The following is a 15,384-nucleotide window of genomic DNA, read 5'->3' as shown; positions in this document are numbered from 1 at the left end:
TTGGGGTTGCAGTGGCATAGGATGCTGGAACTGTAGGTTTAAACATACTGTCTTAGGCAAAGTCAAATGCCTGTGCTTACAGCAGGCAGTAGACCTTATCACGGTGAAGATGGCAAAGCAAACTTAATGAGATCTTTGTCTGATCACAGCCCTTTGTCCCAGAAAACTGCTGAGCTTTCCTTACCACTTTTCCGTAATGGTTTCTTACATGATGGCACAGCAAATGTACCTTTGGGAGTGTCCATACCATTGAAATCAAGTTAGGCAGCCTGTAACTGAGATGATAGCTTTTCAGTTAGGCAAAGACACTCAGTTTAGTTCCAAGGATGAGATCACTTTTCTGTTGCTGAATTATCAAGATCCTTGAGATACAGAACCAGCTTTCTTGAAACCAACAGCTGATCTCATGTCATGTCCCTGGACCAAAGCACTTACTCCCCCCGGCTCAAAGTCTTTTATTTCTGCAATCTCTTAGCAGGCCTAGCAGATGATAACGCTGTAGGTCTTGACTTTCCACAAAATAAAACTGAGCCACAAACAAAGCAAAAACACACAGTATCTCAAATCCAGTCAGTGAAATAAACTGAAAGCATCATCTAAGTGCTTCTGGAATGGGGAGAGGCTGTCCCGGGAACCCTTTCATGTCACAGGAACCCTTAATTAACAGCAGTCTATAAACAGCAAGGGGACTTTCTTCTCAGGACCCAAGCCAAGCCTGGCTACTGAAATAGATTTCTCTAATGAAAGGAAACTAAATTCTGCTCACAAATGGCAAGTAATTTTTCAACACTGTTCCATAATGAGTAGAACTGGTTCATTGCCATTCCCATGCAAGAAAAGAAGGGTTGGTGGTATACGGGCCCTGATGTTTTATTCCATCTACACCATCATACTCTTTGTATTAAAAAACCTTACATGATTTACATGTAACAATGTTTTTGTGGCTTGGCCAGAACAATCAACAGTAAATGAATTCTGAAAAACTTCATTCAAAATGCCCCACAGATGTGTTGCAAATGAAAAGCTTTAGGTTGCCATGTTTAAAGACCAGTGGGGTTGATACTCTGAAAAGGTGCCAGCAGTAACTGTACAACAACTGGGTGAAAAACAAACAATTTTCTCAAAACCTTCAGAATTACATTGACCAAGTTGTTTCTTTATAGCACACTGAACATCTACTGACTGATGAAAAAAAGAAGATACCTAGGAAAATCAGATAGAGTACACAAGGCTGACTTCTGTTGTGTTTCAGCTTGTATTTATGTGCATAATAGAAGCATACTTAAAACCTAAGTATTTAATACAAACTGAAATAGGAATTAATTTGTCATGAAGCCAGTGGAAAGTATGATTTTAAAATCCAGTGTTAATGATTTTTAGAGTAGACAGTGGAAGAAGGTCTTACATGTGATGGCAAAAGTAATTTATATCTAAATCACAGTAACGGTAGGAAACTCCACCTTTGTCTTCCACCTACCATACCAGGACTTTCCCACAGGGGAGAACAACAAATAGCAAACAGGTTTCGGTTGCTTGGGAAAGCTGGGCAAGTCATTTACCTCCCTAATTCCATTATTCTTAATCATTATAGGCTGCTGCTTTGCTTGATACCGGGTAATTATGTGACATTGCAAAGCTATGAACTACCTCTTTTCAATTTTCTCCCTGATAGAAAGAAATGATGTAAAGAACCTTCCTCCAGAAACTGTGACAGCAAGCAGAAATTTACAGATTGTTTGGATCTATGTCAGTTTCATTCGTTTCCAAGCTTGCAAGGAAAAGCGGGTATTGATTGGCAAATGTCCTGCCTGTAAATACCAGCTTTAAAACTGGGAACAAGAACATTAAAGAGTAAAACTGAATACTAAGAGAAGGTAAGTCCCTTCAGCAGTTTGTGGTTTAAACATTAAAAAACCTTTATTTGCAATACAGAACAAGTGCTACCGTAACAGAGGGATCTTTTAGACATAGCCTGTAAGGCAATGCTACTCCTTTATTTTCATAGAGGGAAAACAAATCATGTGTAAACCTAAAATATTTAATACTATAAATATAAGTGACAAAGTTGCAATATAATTTCAAGAGCAGTATACAAACTTCAGTCTGAATAATTTAGTATGCATTCATTTTTTAGAACTTCGTTCTCTGTAACAATGAATGCAAGGGTGGTGGGTTTTTTTTAACAAATTGGAAATAACAACTACATTACTTAGTCTAAACTTTCTGAGTAATAGCCACAGCATGGTTTTGGGTAGCAATTATTTTTTTCCCTAGATAGATAGGAAACTTTCCACTTGCAAAAGAAGTTCCATTTATGTGCAAAACATAAAAACAAGACATTACAGAACCTTTCTGGACAACGATAATCTCCTTTGACAGTTGTTTTATCCAGAGCACAGATGTTTGCCACTTAACCATGAATGCTGGCTGACCTGCCCATATCTTAATGAAAAACAGTTGTAAAAAAGCTTCTCTGCAAATGGTTATGCAAACAGGAATCTTCATGATCATGCTGAAGTATACCCTCTGTAAAACATTAAAATGCACAACCTTTTTTTTAAAAGGCTCAGATATGCAGGTGCTGAAATCACAGCTAAGTGCTTACTGTACTAAGGAGTATATAAATTATATCCAAAACAGCATTAACAACTGAATCAAGATGTAGATTATTCTTTCAGATTTCGAGTTACATTGGGGAAAAAAACCCAGTGGAACTGGTATTAAGCTGGTTTTGGGTTTTTTTTTTCATTAAGTGGGTAACATATTCTACCTACTGGTCTCCTTAGATGCATACGCACTGCAATATAATCTTGGGGTGAAATGGTAGGGAAGGAATAGACCTGTCTGAAGAGTAGTTCTGCTTGGAAGGGCAGGAAAACCGTGTAAGGCCAAAGGAAAGCTATGGTAGCAAGTCACCAGATGGTGAACACTCATCACAGAGATTATTATCTAAACCCATACAACGTGCAGTTTATCTGTCCTCCTTACAACGCTTGTCATCTTTGACAATGATGTACTTGGGAGTAGTGTGGATTCCTCTGCTAGATCATGACACATTCTGGTCCCTTGATAAGTTCATGCAGAATTCTCGTTTACATTTGAATAGTCACATTATAGCTGTTACAGCTACAACAAGGGGCTGGAAAGCAACTGAAGCCAACTGCCATCAAAATCAGCTCACTGCTTCCATGAAATAATGCTATCTTTTTAGGGAGAGATGTGAGAAAGCGATTAGCTATCTCCTCACTCCTTTATTTTACAGGAATTTCCTTTATGGGTGGCGGTGAATCTTTTTTTACATGAGATCTGATTTGGTATTTTCCTAAAGAATAAAAAACCAAAAAACCCCAAAAAAAACAAAACCACAACACACTAGTTGCTAAAAGCTTCCAGAATCGTGATAATCTCTGTACCTTCTAAATGGAAATAAATATCAAGGGAATTCAAGAATAAGGCTTGTAACTTACCCAGTTGTTTATTTTTGTTTGTCTGTGCATACACACAAATACACACTAACTTTAGGGGTGGGCAAAAGTTCTAGTGAATCCCTTTTGAGGTGGTACACACAAAATGGCCATGACAACCTCCCTGTATCTTTTCTTTGTATGGCTGAGAGCACAGTTATGTCTTGCAAAAGGTATCCCGGGTCTGCCTTACCACTTTTTCAATGCATCTACAAGTTTGTAACATTAGTTTTAACTTCCACAGCTTCACCAACATACATTTTGTTGGCATTAGGCCCTACATATTAGCTAAACATTGAAAGGATGTTACAAATACAAACCACCTAGGGTACTAAGATTTAAAAGCCTATTGTAAAATGAATCCATGATGATTGGATTTTAATATATTAGTAACTTTTACCCTGTTAAAACAGTGTTGCATCAGTTTTACAACACAGCATAATGGCATTATGCTACCCATAATTAAACAGTACTACTGTAACCTTTTCTAAACTCATGTTAACTTTCTGCTACAGGGTCAATGTTTTAATACAACAAGTGTATTACAAGGAAAAATGCTATCAATTTATTTCTGAATTTTGATAATTAAAGCCACTACTTATGTGTATTGCAGGGGGAAAAAAACCTGCAAAAGTACACAGCTTGAGTGCTATGTTGTGTTATTTATAAAGGTAGGTCTTTGGAAATCCAGTACAATTTTTTTCTTTCATGATTACAGAAGTCACTTCTTTGTAACTGAAAATGAATGCCAGACAAGAACTATACCTACAGCATCTCAGAAGAATACAACTAAATTGTGAGCTAAATATAATGATAGCTAAATATAATACTAGTTGTCAAATTTTTATGCTTATAGTCAGATCTCCATGCACAATTTTTACTTTTTCTAGAAAGTAAATGGCCAGATAATGCAGCTGAGTAAGAAGTTACTGTGTTACTGAAAATATACATAGTTTTGAATACAATATGGCTCATACACATGTAAGCAGGTGTTCGCCAACTATGTACAAAGACCATTTAAGCAATTTTTGTCTCAGAGAAAATTCCGATTTGAGCAGTCAAAATATTCTGGGTCATGGCTGAAGAAGATGTGTCATGGTTTACACCATTTTATTATTTACACGTATTATTATGCCTGATTCTAAACAAGGTGCTATCCTGTCCTACTTTCAGTCGCTGCTACCACTCACTATAAACTATGCTATTTTGGAGAATCAAAACACCATTTAGAAACAGGACTTGTGAAGAAAATGGTTCCAATTTCTAGAAGTCAAGTTCCTTCTTATTCTCACCTCAGAGAAGACTTTGGAAAGAAAACAAACAGCTTTCTCCTTCTAGGTGGGAAATAAAAGAAATAGGTGGAGCAAATACATCAGAAACTTTACAATATGTGGGATTTTCCTCATGACGTTGCATTCCTATACATGACTTCTGATGGACAAAAGTACGACATATTTACTGTTTTAAGTAAAACATAGGGAAGGGATCTTAAAATGGTATTCCTTCAGATGTCAAGCTAATAATCTGTTTCTTGGCAAGTTCCAGTGTACTATCCTTACATTCCCAGTTGTTCCAGCCTAGTAGTACATTAACCTTGTCTCTCTGCTGGACACTAGTGGCTTGTATAAAATGAGTTGACATTTTGAACACACATTTCTCTGGCACCTTTCTGGCACCTTCCTGGGAATATTCAGAGCCTAGTGACCAAACATACATGAATAAAAGTGAATTTTCTCTCTCAAAAAATCACAAGTAATGCTTAAGCCATATGTCAGAGGCTGCAATGCTTTCATTGCCTGCACAGGCCCAGTTTGCTTTTCATAATTTAAAATGCAACAAGGGGAAAAAAAAAAGGCATGAAAAGTTCAGAGTGCAAATATTCTTTGGTTTACTTATTAAAACAAAAGGACACAGCAAACAGCAAGAACACTGGCAATTAAATAAACAGCAAATTCTTTATATGCTTCCTAACAAAAAGCCTTCGGGTATTTGAAATGTATCAACTTCATGCTTTTAAGTACATTACAGTGTCTAGAAAGTCACATTTTTTTTTTTTATCCCCCAAAGGTAAGACAGGGAGAAGATGAGGGAGAAAAAGAAGGATGAAATGTAGGAGGGGAGAAAAGAAGAAAAAAAGATTATTCAAGATTCCATTTTTCCATTAGTTAAATAGTATCTAACACAACAATAAAACTAATTTATGTTTCTAGTTTCATTGTACACAAAGCAAATAAGCTTGGAATTTATTTTCAGATGATCAAGCTTTCTGAATTCACATCATCATACACATCAGCCTAGTATATAAAATATACTGACTCACACCTTTCCAAAAAAGAATTGTGACCCTTCCAACCCAAAAGACTGATTCTATTCTACTAGCAGTATTCTTAGTATCTTAAGGAATTGCACAGATAAGTCACTATGGTTTACTTTATCATAGGCAGAGTTAAAATTATGTACCACAGGTGGTTTCTAGGGAACACTCTTCCCCAGTTAGGCTATTTTACTGTAGCTTATTCCTCAAATATCCCCATAATATCAAAGAAGCAAGCATCTGTGTGGGCCTATAAGGATCTCTGGCAGATTCTCCCTTGCAGACAGGAGACACCACCGAGCCAGAGATGAACAAGGCTGTGAAGACTCCACATGACAGCATCACTGATAATATTTAGAACTGACTGCTTCGTAAGAGCAACACTAGGAAGCTATGATCTGTGCAGAGAGCATAAAAGACTACAAATCAATCAAATATACATACTTCACATATAAAGAAATTATAGAGTGTACCATCACCATGATAGTCTCTTACTAACATTAGTGGACTCTGTTAGTTTAGAAATAATGCTGTACATCTATGAAAGATGTGGATTGTCTGACAGCATATTGTTCTGTGTATCTATCTTGCAGACTGTTACTCTATTTGGACTATTCTGTTTTATTCTTTATTCAGCTGTTTCTATAGGAAAAGCACAGTAAAAAAAGTCATGTGCAGCCTTTCTTCCAGATGGACTGTGCATATAGGTCATAATAAGGAATCAATTTAATAAAAGATATTTTGGAAATATTTCTCATAATGTAAAAAACCTTTTTTGCATGCTCCCTTATTCCTTCATAAATCAACAGTGTGCCATCTACAAATAATGCACAGGCATACTTATATGTTCCCCTCATCTAGCATTTTGTTGACACCATCACAAAGTTTCTGCAAATGGAGTTTATAAGGTCCAAAAGGATTGTACAAGGCAGCCAAAAATTCACAATCAGAGAAGTGATCAAACACGTTGTTGATGCGTCCATGTGACTTCGCAGTTAGGTGACGCTGAATGATTTCATGAAGTAGCTCTCTACAATCGTTCAACAGTTTGGACAAAAAATTCCTGTCGAAGGTATAATCCACCTGATGGAAACTGACCACAGTCTTAGCCAGCTGATGAACTTTCTTCTTGAATTTCTCCATCAACGCTATTTCATCATGATTAAATTGGTTGTTCCTGTAGAGAATTGCCAACTTCAGGACTATTTTAATGAGGTTTTTGATGATCTTCTCCGCTTCCTTTTTATTTTGTGTATATTCCTTTGTCACTCTGTAGAGCTCATCTAAAACATCACTGCTCGTATCATCGATCAAAGTAGTTGCTATTGATTTGGACACCATTTTTCCAAGGATCTTCTTCTGGGCCTGAATGGCCAGACTTTTGGAGTTGAAGACATCTGTGGCCACTGCGGAGGGGAAAGGTATGCAGTCAATACTTCATATTAGACATATTATGGACAGTAAATTCAGGAATATTTGCATGTCTATCTGTTTGTATTAGTCCTACTAAGTGCACAAAAGTAATGCAAAACTTATGTACATAGTTGCAGAAACCCCCATCTTTCCAATCCCCAAAATTCTGTTGTCTTTAGGTTTACATTCTTTTAGAGCGTTTTACTTCTGAGAAAACACATAATGAGATAGAACATGTTAAAAAATATTTTTTGTGTATTTATATCCTATGTATGGATTCATGTGATTTCAAATTGAGGGAATAAACCTGCCATATTTGATCAAATGAGTTTTAAGTCTGATCTGATTCTCATATTCATAACAAAATCTGAAGCCATGACTATCCCAATGTCATGTCAATTACCACTGCTACTCCATTAGAGACAGTAATTCAGTGAATCAACTATTGTAAGATTTTTTCCTTATTAGCATTTTACATGATTTAATTCAGATCCTACATATCTATTATATTTTTATCGATCTATTTCTACATATGTACAGATATATGTTAAAAATATAATACAAACACAAAAATCCTTTGTCAGCAAACAATACCGAGATTCTCTGGATGCAATGTAAAGAAGCTACGTTTCAGAAAGAAAGCACGTATAAAGTAACACTATGTCCTATACTCAATGCAGAAATAGCCAAAAATGAACAGTCTAGGTACTGCCCTAACACTTGCTAGCATAACCTTATACAGAAATCCTCCTTTAGACCTTTTCTTAGACCAATAAAGTAGATCCTAGAAAAGATTTCCACCTCCCAGACTATGCTTGCTTGCACCAATATACCCAATGACCAGTCTGTAATTTCTTTAAATACTTAAAAGACCCAGAACGTTCTTTCAGAAGCTTGTTTTGTGAAATGTTACCACTCATGTTCTGTTGCCAGTGTCAACTATTTACAGCACATTCCTTTTGCAGCTCCTTCTCCACTAGGGCACATGTGAATTCATATTTGGGGTTGAATGGTGTGGGAGATGGCTGCCTTTATACTGCAGCTTTCCTGGAGCCTCCAGCTTCATCTGCTTACATCTACTTCACATATGGAGGGTTTGCTTTGAAAACACAGCGCCTGGAAACATCATTTTTTTTTCTTTTAATAAAAACATAAAACTATGCAGATGCCAAACAGTTAGCCCCTGAATTTGGAAAAGGTTTTCTCCTAACTGTTTGTATTTGGGCAGCTGGGCGTGTTGAGACACAGGGTGCCTCTAGGGTTCCAGCAAATAGAAGGAACTTGTCTTTCAGGACATGTAAAACAAATCTGTATTTTTTTCTTTAAAACTTTGACAAACTTAACAACAAGCTCCTTTTTTGTTACCTCAGAAACTTTCAAGCGGATTTATTTCTAAAGACTTTCAGTGCATACATGCATTTTGTTTTGAAGCATGAAGTGTTTGAGTACATTTTTTAAAATCTTTACTACATGAGGACACTCAAAAACCAAAGAACCCATTGTTAACTATCTTGGGCAAAGCACTCAAGATCACAAGACTGGCATGTTTCTCAACCACAAAGATACAGGAAGCCGTTGAAGATGCTAAGTAGTCAATCAGAACTGAAAATACTTGATTCACTTTTTGTGTTTTTAAACATAAACCTGCAACTGTTACCATTCAAATAAAACAAAGTATTTCAAAGGGTGGTCAAATACTAGAACTCAACTGCCAATGCTTTACAAAAATCTATAGATGAACAAAAGCTTTTTCCCTCCAAAACAGGCATATTGATAGTTCTTTCATAACTTTTATTTCTCAAAGCCTTCCAATTTACTAATTGCTCATGATATCTTCTTTCTGACAGTCCACAAAGTTATACAGATGTTCATACTAATAGCAGTAGTTGTTTCAAAGTACCTTCCATAAATCTGCAAAGACCCCCCCCCTACAATATATACGTATTTTAAAATGTTCTGCACATGTTCTTATAAAGTGCTAACTGTATCACACAGAAGCTCCACTGTAATTGAACAGAAATCTGCAACCTGCCTCCTGAGTCATGCAAGCTACGGTTCTAACAATTTACAAGTAACAGCCTGCAAAGTATCAAATTCAAGAAACTGAAAACATGATGACAGTTTTCTAAAAGTTTTACAGTTTTTCAACAAAACCTCCTTACATTATGTAATTTAACATTTGACAAAGCAGAGCTCCACATCTAATTACCATCGCTAAGCAAAACAGGAACTGTTCACTTACAAGAGGTGTTAAAACTCAACGGTATGTCTCTAAAAACTGTCCCAATATTTGGGACTACACAGCATGGGCTATTTTCTATCTACACCAGAGGTCACCCTCATTTTCCCTATATTGCTACATGAGTTCTAATTCAGTCGCTAAATACGTACATTTCATACTTGAGCATTTCAGTCAATCCAAAAAGGAATGTGTATTTTATGATCAGAATTTTTCCTCATTATCAACAGCAGAAAAACCTAAAATGTATTTCAGTCAATTGCTTAAATAAAACTGAGTTTAATCAGTAAGATTATGGAGCTCCTTCAGACTGAACATACATACTTCTTTAAAAATGAATAAAATTATTACTTACTTGTTCATCAAAAGGAATTGCAATTGTTAACGCTCACAGGAGAAAGAGAGGCAAAACAGCTGAGGTCTATTTATTCTGCTAAATTATTATTCAGGTGTGAGGCTTATTTATTCTGCTAAATCCAGCACACACTTTATGATGTGCTTTGAAATGCTGTCAGAAGCTATCACAGAGTGAACGTGGGGTTCTGCCCCTCACCATAACAGAAGCTCTTCTCAGCTACCTTTCTCTCCCGCCTGCAGTGCTTCATGCTGCTTTGGTACCTCAGAATGCAAAAATACATCGTAGTGGTTTCACTTCCTTGAAAAGAGAGCTGAAAGGAAATTGCGCTGCTGAGCAAGCTAGTGCAACACCAATAGCTGTTACTGCTAACTGACAGCCGGGACAATTAGCAGAAATGGCGGAGAAGGAGGTCCTGTGGCTCGGAAGAGCAAGGGATGTGTCAAGAAGAGGTTAAAACATTAACCTGGTATCTGCAAATGCAGACACTTGCATGTATCAAAGATGCCTGATTCATGGATCACAGGGTGCTGGGGAGGGGTGGCCACTGGCTGCACCTGTCACCAGCCCCCTGTTCCCAACGTGAGCACAGCCCAGAACCCCCTTTCAAACCTTTCAAGCTACAATTTCAGATTGGAGCACCTAAAAAATAAGGCTGTAAATCCACATGCAGAGAACTACTTAAACCAGCCTCATTTGCTTAGGGTTGACTGTACGCAGTCAGTTTTTAAGAGTGACCACAGTAGCTGGCCAGCATGTACAAACCTCTGACCACACCTATTGTGCTGACAGGTCCTATCGTTGCACGTTAAACTCAAATCGTGCCACTTCTCTGGTGGCCTGCAGTAGACCCAGAATGAAAGCAGGTAATCCCACTAATTTTCATTATCTCACAGATAGTTTTTCCTCATGACCGCTCTTTACATTTCCTATTTCTTTCTTGTGCAGTTTTACACTTCACTTTTAAAAAGTGTTTCATCAAAAAATACCCCTTTGAAATCAATGGGATGTCATTTTTTGTCCAATGTAAACAAATAAACATGACTATCTTCAGTAGAGCTGCCCTCCACAGGGGAGTGCAGTCCAAGGCGAAAGGCTCTCAGAGGAAACCTTGCCTCCTTTACTTCAAAATATACAGGATCTTAGCGATAATGGGCACATCTGCAAAGTCTTCTGATTTATGATACAGAGGAGTGAACAAGTTGCTAGAGACTGCCTCCTGTGAAAGCTGGGAGGTCATTAATTCTGAAACTTTTAATTTTTGCAACCAACAGCAGGGTGCTTAACATCAGTATCTTGCATGTTGAAGTCAATAAATATTGGGCATGTAGCATTCCGGATGTGTTTTCCTCAAAATATTTTACCTGACGTGTTTTTTAAGTTTCCTTAAAACTGTGGTGGAAATATAAACTTCTGGTGAAAATTGAGAATTGTGGGTTAATAAACTCTCAGCAGACTGGTACAGAAGTACAAGAACACTACTACTTAAGGCTGTGATGCTGACTTTTCCCTGACATGGAAGCTAGTACACCTCCCATTGTATTCAGGCAAATGCCTATTACCAAACCACCTGTATCTTGGTTCTGTTTGATCTAAAAAAGTATTTGGGAAAAAAAAAAAGTTGATTCAGATGATTTCACTGCCTTAAATCAAGGCAGAGTGTTTCTTCCACGAGATAACAGTTGATGGTAGATTCAACATCACTTGCCGTTGAGTGTATTCAAACTCATGTACGTTGACAATGAATATTTGAGTCACTGAGTGTTTTTAAGCTTGTTGTAATACAGAAAGACCAGGAAAAAACCACCCAGTAAAAACTTCCATTCCACAGGCAAGTCAAGAATTGAGCCTTCTGACATGAGTTGCATTTCTAGTGTACGTACCTGGTATGTTGATACAACAGTCCCTGTGGAACAGAAAATGTACTGTGAAGCAATTAATAATCACTGCTGCATGTGACCCAGTTCTCATTTTAGTGATTGGCACACCATGTACTGCACCAGTACGTGGGAGCGCAAGGTCCAAAAATGACAGGATTTTTTGGGCAAGGCACAAAGGACACTTGTATGGGATTATGAGGTAAGAGCAGCAACAGCACTTCAGGCAACATTTAAAAGACTGTATCGTGTAGCTTTTGAGAAATGTGGCAACGCATTTCCTGCCAGGCATCCTGTGTGGACAAGTGTGTTTGCCTCTCTACAGGCCGTGGGTGAGAACAACAGCTGAAAGCCCGCGCATGCCATATGAATTCCATGTTCAGTCAGACTCCTGGAGTGAGAAAGCATCATTTCCCTGAGGGAGGCAACTTGAAATCAAGCTTACTTGACAGCGCTATTCTCTCTGAGTGTATGTGACCATGAGTCATACACCTCCAAAGTCATTAGATCAACTAGATATCAAGGGATTAAAAAAAAAAAATAATAATCACTGAATTTTTACTGTTTCTTGTGCCTTCTGCTTTCTGAGTCTCTACAGAGCTACCCCTGTTTTCAGGAATGATAAAGACCAGAAACCTCAAAAAAAGTAAGTAAGCTGAGGTGTATAAATATATGACTTCATGTATAAACACATGACTTCAGTAAGGTAAAGCTCCAATGGTGGTAAACTGCAAGAGCTAGCATCAGTGAATGAACAAGTCCTGAAGCACAGAACAGGCAGTTAAAATAGAGTCATATGCCTATTACCAGAGCTGTAACAATTTTCATAATGTGCTTATTATGTGACAATAAGATTTAAAAAAAACGAGCGATAGGACATAGACTATGAATTCTTCAGATATGAATAAGGTAAGCTGATTTTTCTAGCTGCCACCATGATTTGTAGCTGCTTCTTAATAACCACCTGAGTGAGTCACAGTTTCAAAGAACATTTTTTGGTGGTGTGTTTTGTTGGTTTTTTTTAAACAGAAGAGTCAGTGTTGTGATTCTTATCCATGTGCTTCAAAGTTTCCTGGGTGAAAGATGCATTACACATTTACATTTTCTAAAAGCACAGATACAGTAGATGCAATGTAGAAATCATTCCAAAAACACAGCAGTCCCCAGACAGCCACTTCAGCATACTGGCCAGTCTCTGCGTTTGCAAGCATCTGTTCACTTGTTGGCTTTTCAAAAGCTGATGAAAACTGAAGGTTGTACCAGACCTGCAAGACCAGACAGTGCTCTGACAGCTTTCACTCTTCAGCCTCAGACACTGGGATTGCAATTTCTAAGCTGACTGATGGCAGGGGTTAGAAGAGACCAGCCACAGAGTTTATTGTGAAAAGGACTGCAACAAGGCAGATAGCACAGGCAAGCATGATCAGGCAGTGGATAACCCAGAGGGCAAACAGCAGAAGTAGAAAAAAACCCAACCCAACAAACAAGGGCCCTATACAGTACTTAATTCTTACACATAACATCTCTACTTTTTTGAGTCTGGTACACATGTTCCTTATTTGAAGAGCAAATATTTTATTTGGCACCTTGTTTTTAAACAAGGGAAATTTATATATCAGTATCAATTTTAACCAGAAAACAGTTGAAACAAATTTTCAGTGCATACAAAGCATTCATTCATAAAGGTAAGTAACCTTTGCCTACAGTTCTCTTAATGAGCACAAGTAAATTGTACTAAATTCTCACTCACCGTAACCTTTACAAACTGAGCATACTATGAGAATGTTAATACATCAAACAATGTGTACCAATTTTAACATTCACACTGGAAGACCTTCAAAAGAAAAAATACCCAATCTGAAGCCACACCTAATGCATAGCAAATATTGCATGAGCAGGCTGACTGAATTTGGAAGTCGGCTCTGAGGCTGCAAGTCACTCTGAAGCAACACTTAATCAATTTTTGGAAAAAATCTGGCTAATCAAGCATTTTTTTGAAATCCACTGCATGTCTAATCTGTAATCATACTGCATACATTCACCAGCAAGAACATGGGCAAGATAAAAGAAAAACTAGCAAACACCTGTGGGATCGAGTCAATATTAAGTGCTGAAGAAGTAATTGCCTGTAGGTTTGCAAAACACATAGATCGTTATATATGCTTCCTGATTTTGCTATTTAATCCTAGCTTTATTGTACTAAAATGTCCAAAATTTGACCAATGGCAAAAGATGACCCACATTCTAGCTGCAAAACCAAAAACAAACCATGAGAAAATGGAAAACAAAATACTTTTTTGATCAAGAGGTGAGAAGAATTGCCAAAGAAAGTACCTAGAGGTTAAGGCTGGGTAGTGTGGCAAGGAAAGATGCTATATCCAACTTGAATGTTTGTGCAGAGTTTTGCAGTCCCATGAGAGCAGTCTGTGCCAACAAGTTATTCTGGTTTTGCATGCCTGTGCTTCCCACAGTCACCCTGTGTATCACATGATACATATACTGTAGCTGATTTAGAAATATTAAAAGCTTTCTTAAAAGCCATTTTTCCTAGAGCTTCTGCATGTATTTTAATGAACAGTGCAGCTTTAACAAGAAGAAAAAACATCAGATTAACTTCTGATGATTGCTCTTAAGAGAAGCAGAATTTAAAATATGCTGGACATTAAACAGAGAAAATGACAGTCACACAGAGAGGGGTCATGAACTTAATTTGGTATTTCACTCCTTTGCCACCATTTGTTATCCTTGCTGGAATGTAACAACAGGTGCTGTGGTATTAAACACCCAGCCTGTGTATTTCAGTTTTGGCTATTTCAGGGTTATATCAAGTTCCTCTGTATCTACCAGGTGTCCTTGCACGCTCAACAGTAATACTGCACAAATCTTTTCATAGGAAATAAAGCATCATTAGGTCCTTCTTATCGAGCAAATGGCACAGGTACTGTTTTGGGTTTTTTTAATCCAGCCTGCAGAAACACGTACCAAACTGCAGCAAGGCAACAGTGCCAAGCTTACTAACCCAAGTGGCACTTCCAATAAAATAATATGGTCATTAGAACTGAATGTTTTATCAAAAGTTAAAGTTTTAAAAAAGGCATTTAATTGCTCTTACAACCACCCTGGCAAAAAGAATGCCTTCTCACAAAAAACGCTTAACTATAGACACAGGAACTAGAGTGTAACAGGAGAGCGTCTGGCTTTAATGCAGAAGGGAAAGTCCTGAGACCAGCAGCCCTGGGGAACTTTGAATCTACTGCAGAGACTTGAATTTGACAAAGGGGCAGGAGAGGAAGTTAAGAGGAAGTTTAAGTTATATGTAGCAAAAATATAATTCACTGGAAGGTCGGGACAAGATGGCAATCTGGCAGGAGAGGAATGGGGAACTCAATTTACAAGCATCAGGTAGAAAACCTGACTGTCAAAATGCAAAGGGCATATATTTTCAATAGCATGTAAAGGAAGCCACAGCAGAGGCTTCAGAAAGTTCACATGACAGGTTTGTGAATAATCTTGCAAAGGCTTCGAAAATAATGTTTTCCATGCATTTCTAGTTGGGCTTCTCTGTTCTCAATGTTGACCTGTACGCCACCCTGTCTGTTTCTTGCAGATGGCATGGGAGTCCCCCAGTATCCCTCTTTCATTTTAATGTTGAAAAAAGGCTGGATTTCTAGCTTACATTTTGTTTATATATATTTTAGTCTTGTATCTTCCACTGGTTGCCC

At 37.6% G+C, this 15,384-nt stretch overlaps 1 protein-coding gene across 7 annotated transcripts in view; it reads right to left on the bottom strand.

Moving 5' to 3' along the window:
* Positions 1–5,328: 5,328 nt before the first annotated feature.
* Positions 5,329–15,384, bottom strand: part of TNFAIP8 (TNF alpha induced protein 8) — a 66,264-nt gene continuing 56,208 nt past the window's right edge. For 3 of the 7 annotated variants that reach the window (XM_055791083.1, XM_013297214.3, XM_055791079.1), the window contains exon 2: positions 5,329–7,184. In XM_055791083.1, the coding sequence (XP_055647058.1) occupies positions 6,619–7,184 (566 nt within the window). In that variant the 3' untranslated portion in view covers positions 5,329–6,618. Of the gene's footprint in view, positions 7,185–8,104; positions 8,308–9,785; positions 11,160–15,384 lie in introns of those variants that run through there. The other 4 variants (XM_055791080.1, XM_055791081.1, XM_027783159.2 and 1 more) reach the window with 3 other exon arrangements.

The sequence above is a fragment of the Falco peregrinus genome, chromosome Z (assembly GCF_023634155.1).
Source record: "Falco peregrinus isolate bFalPer1 chromosome Z, bFalPer1.pri, whole genome shotgun sequence".
NCBI lineage: Eukaryota > Metazoa > Chordata > Aves > Falconiformes > Falconidae > Falco > Falco peregrinus.
Note: the sequence above shows the minus strand (reverse complement) of the source record. Positions and strands in the feature narration are given on the sequence as shown.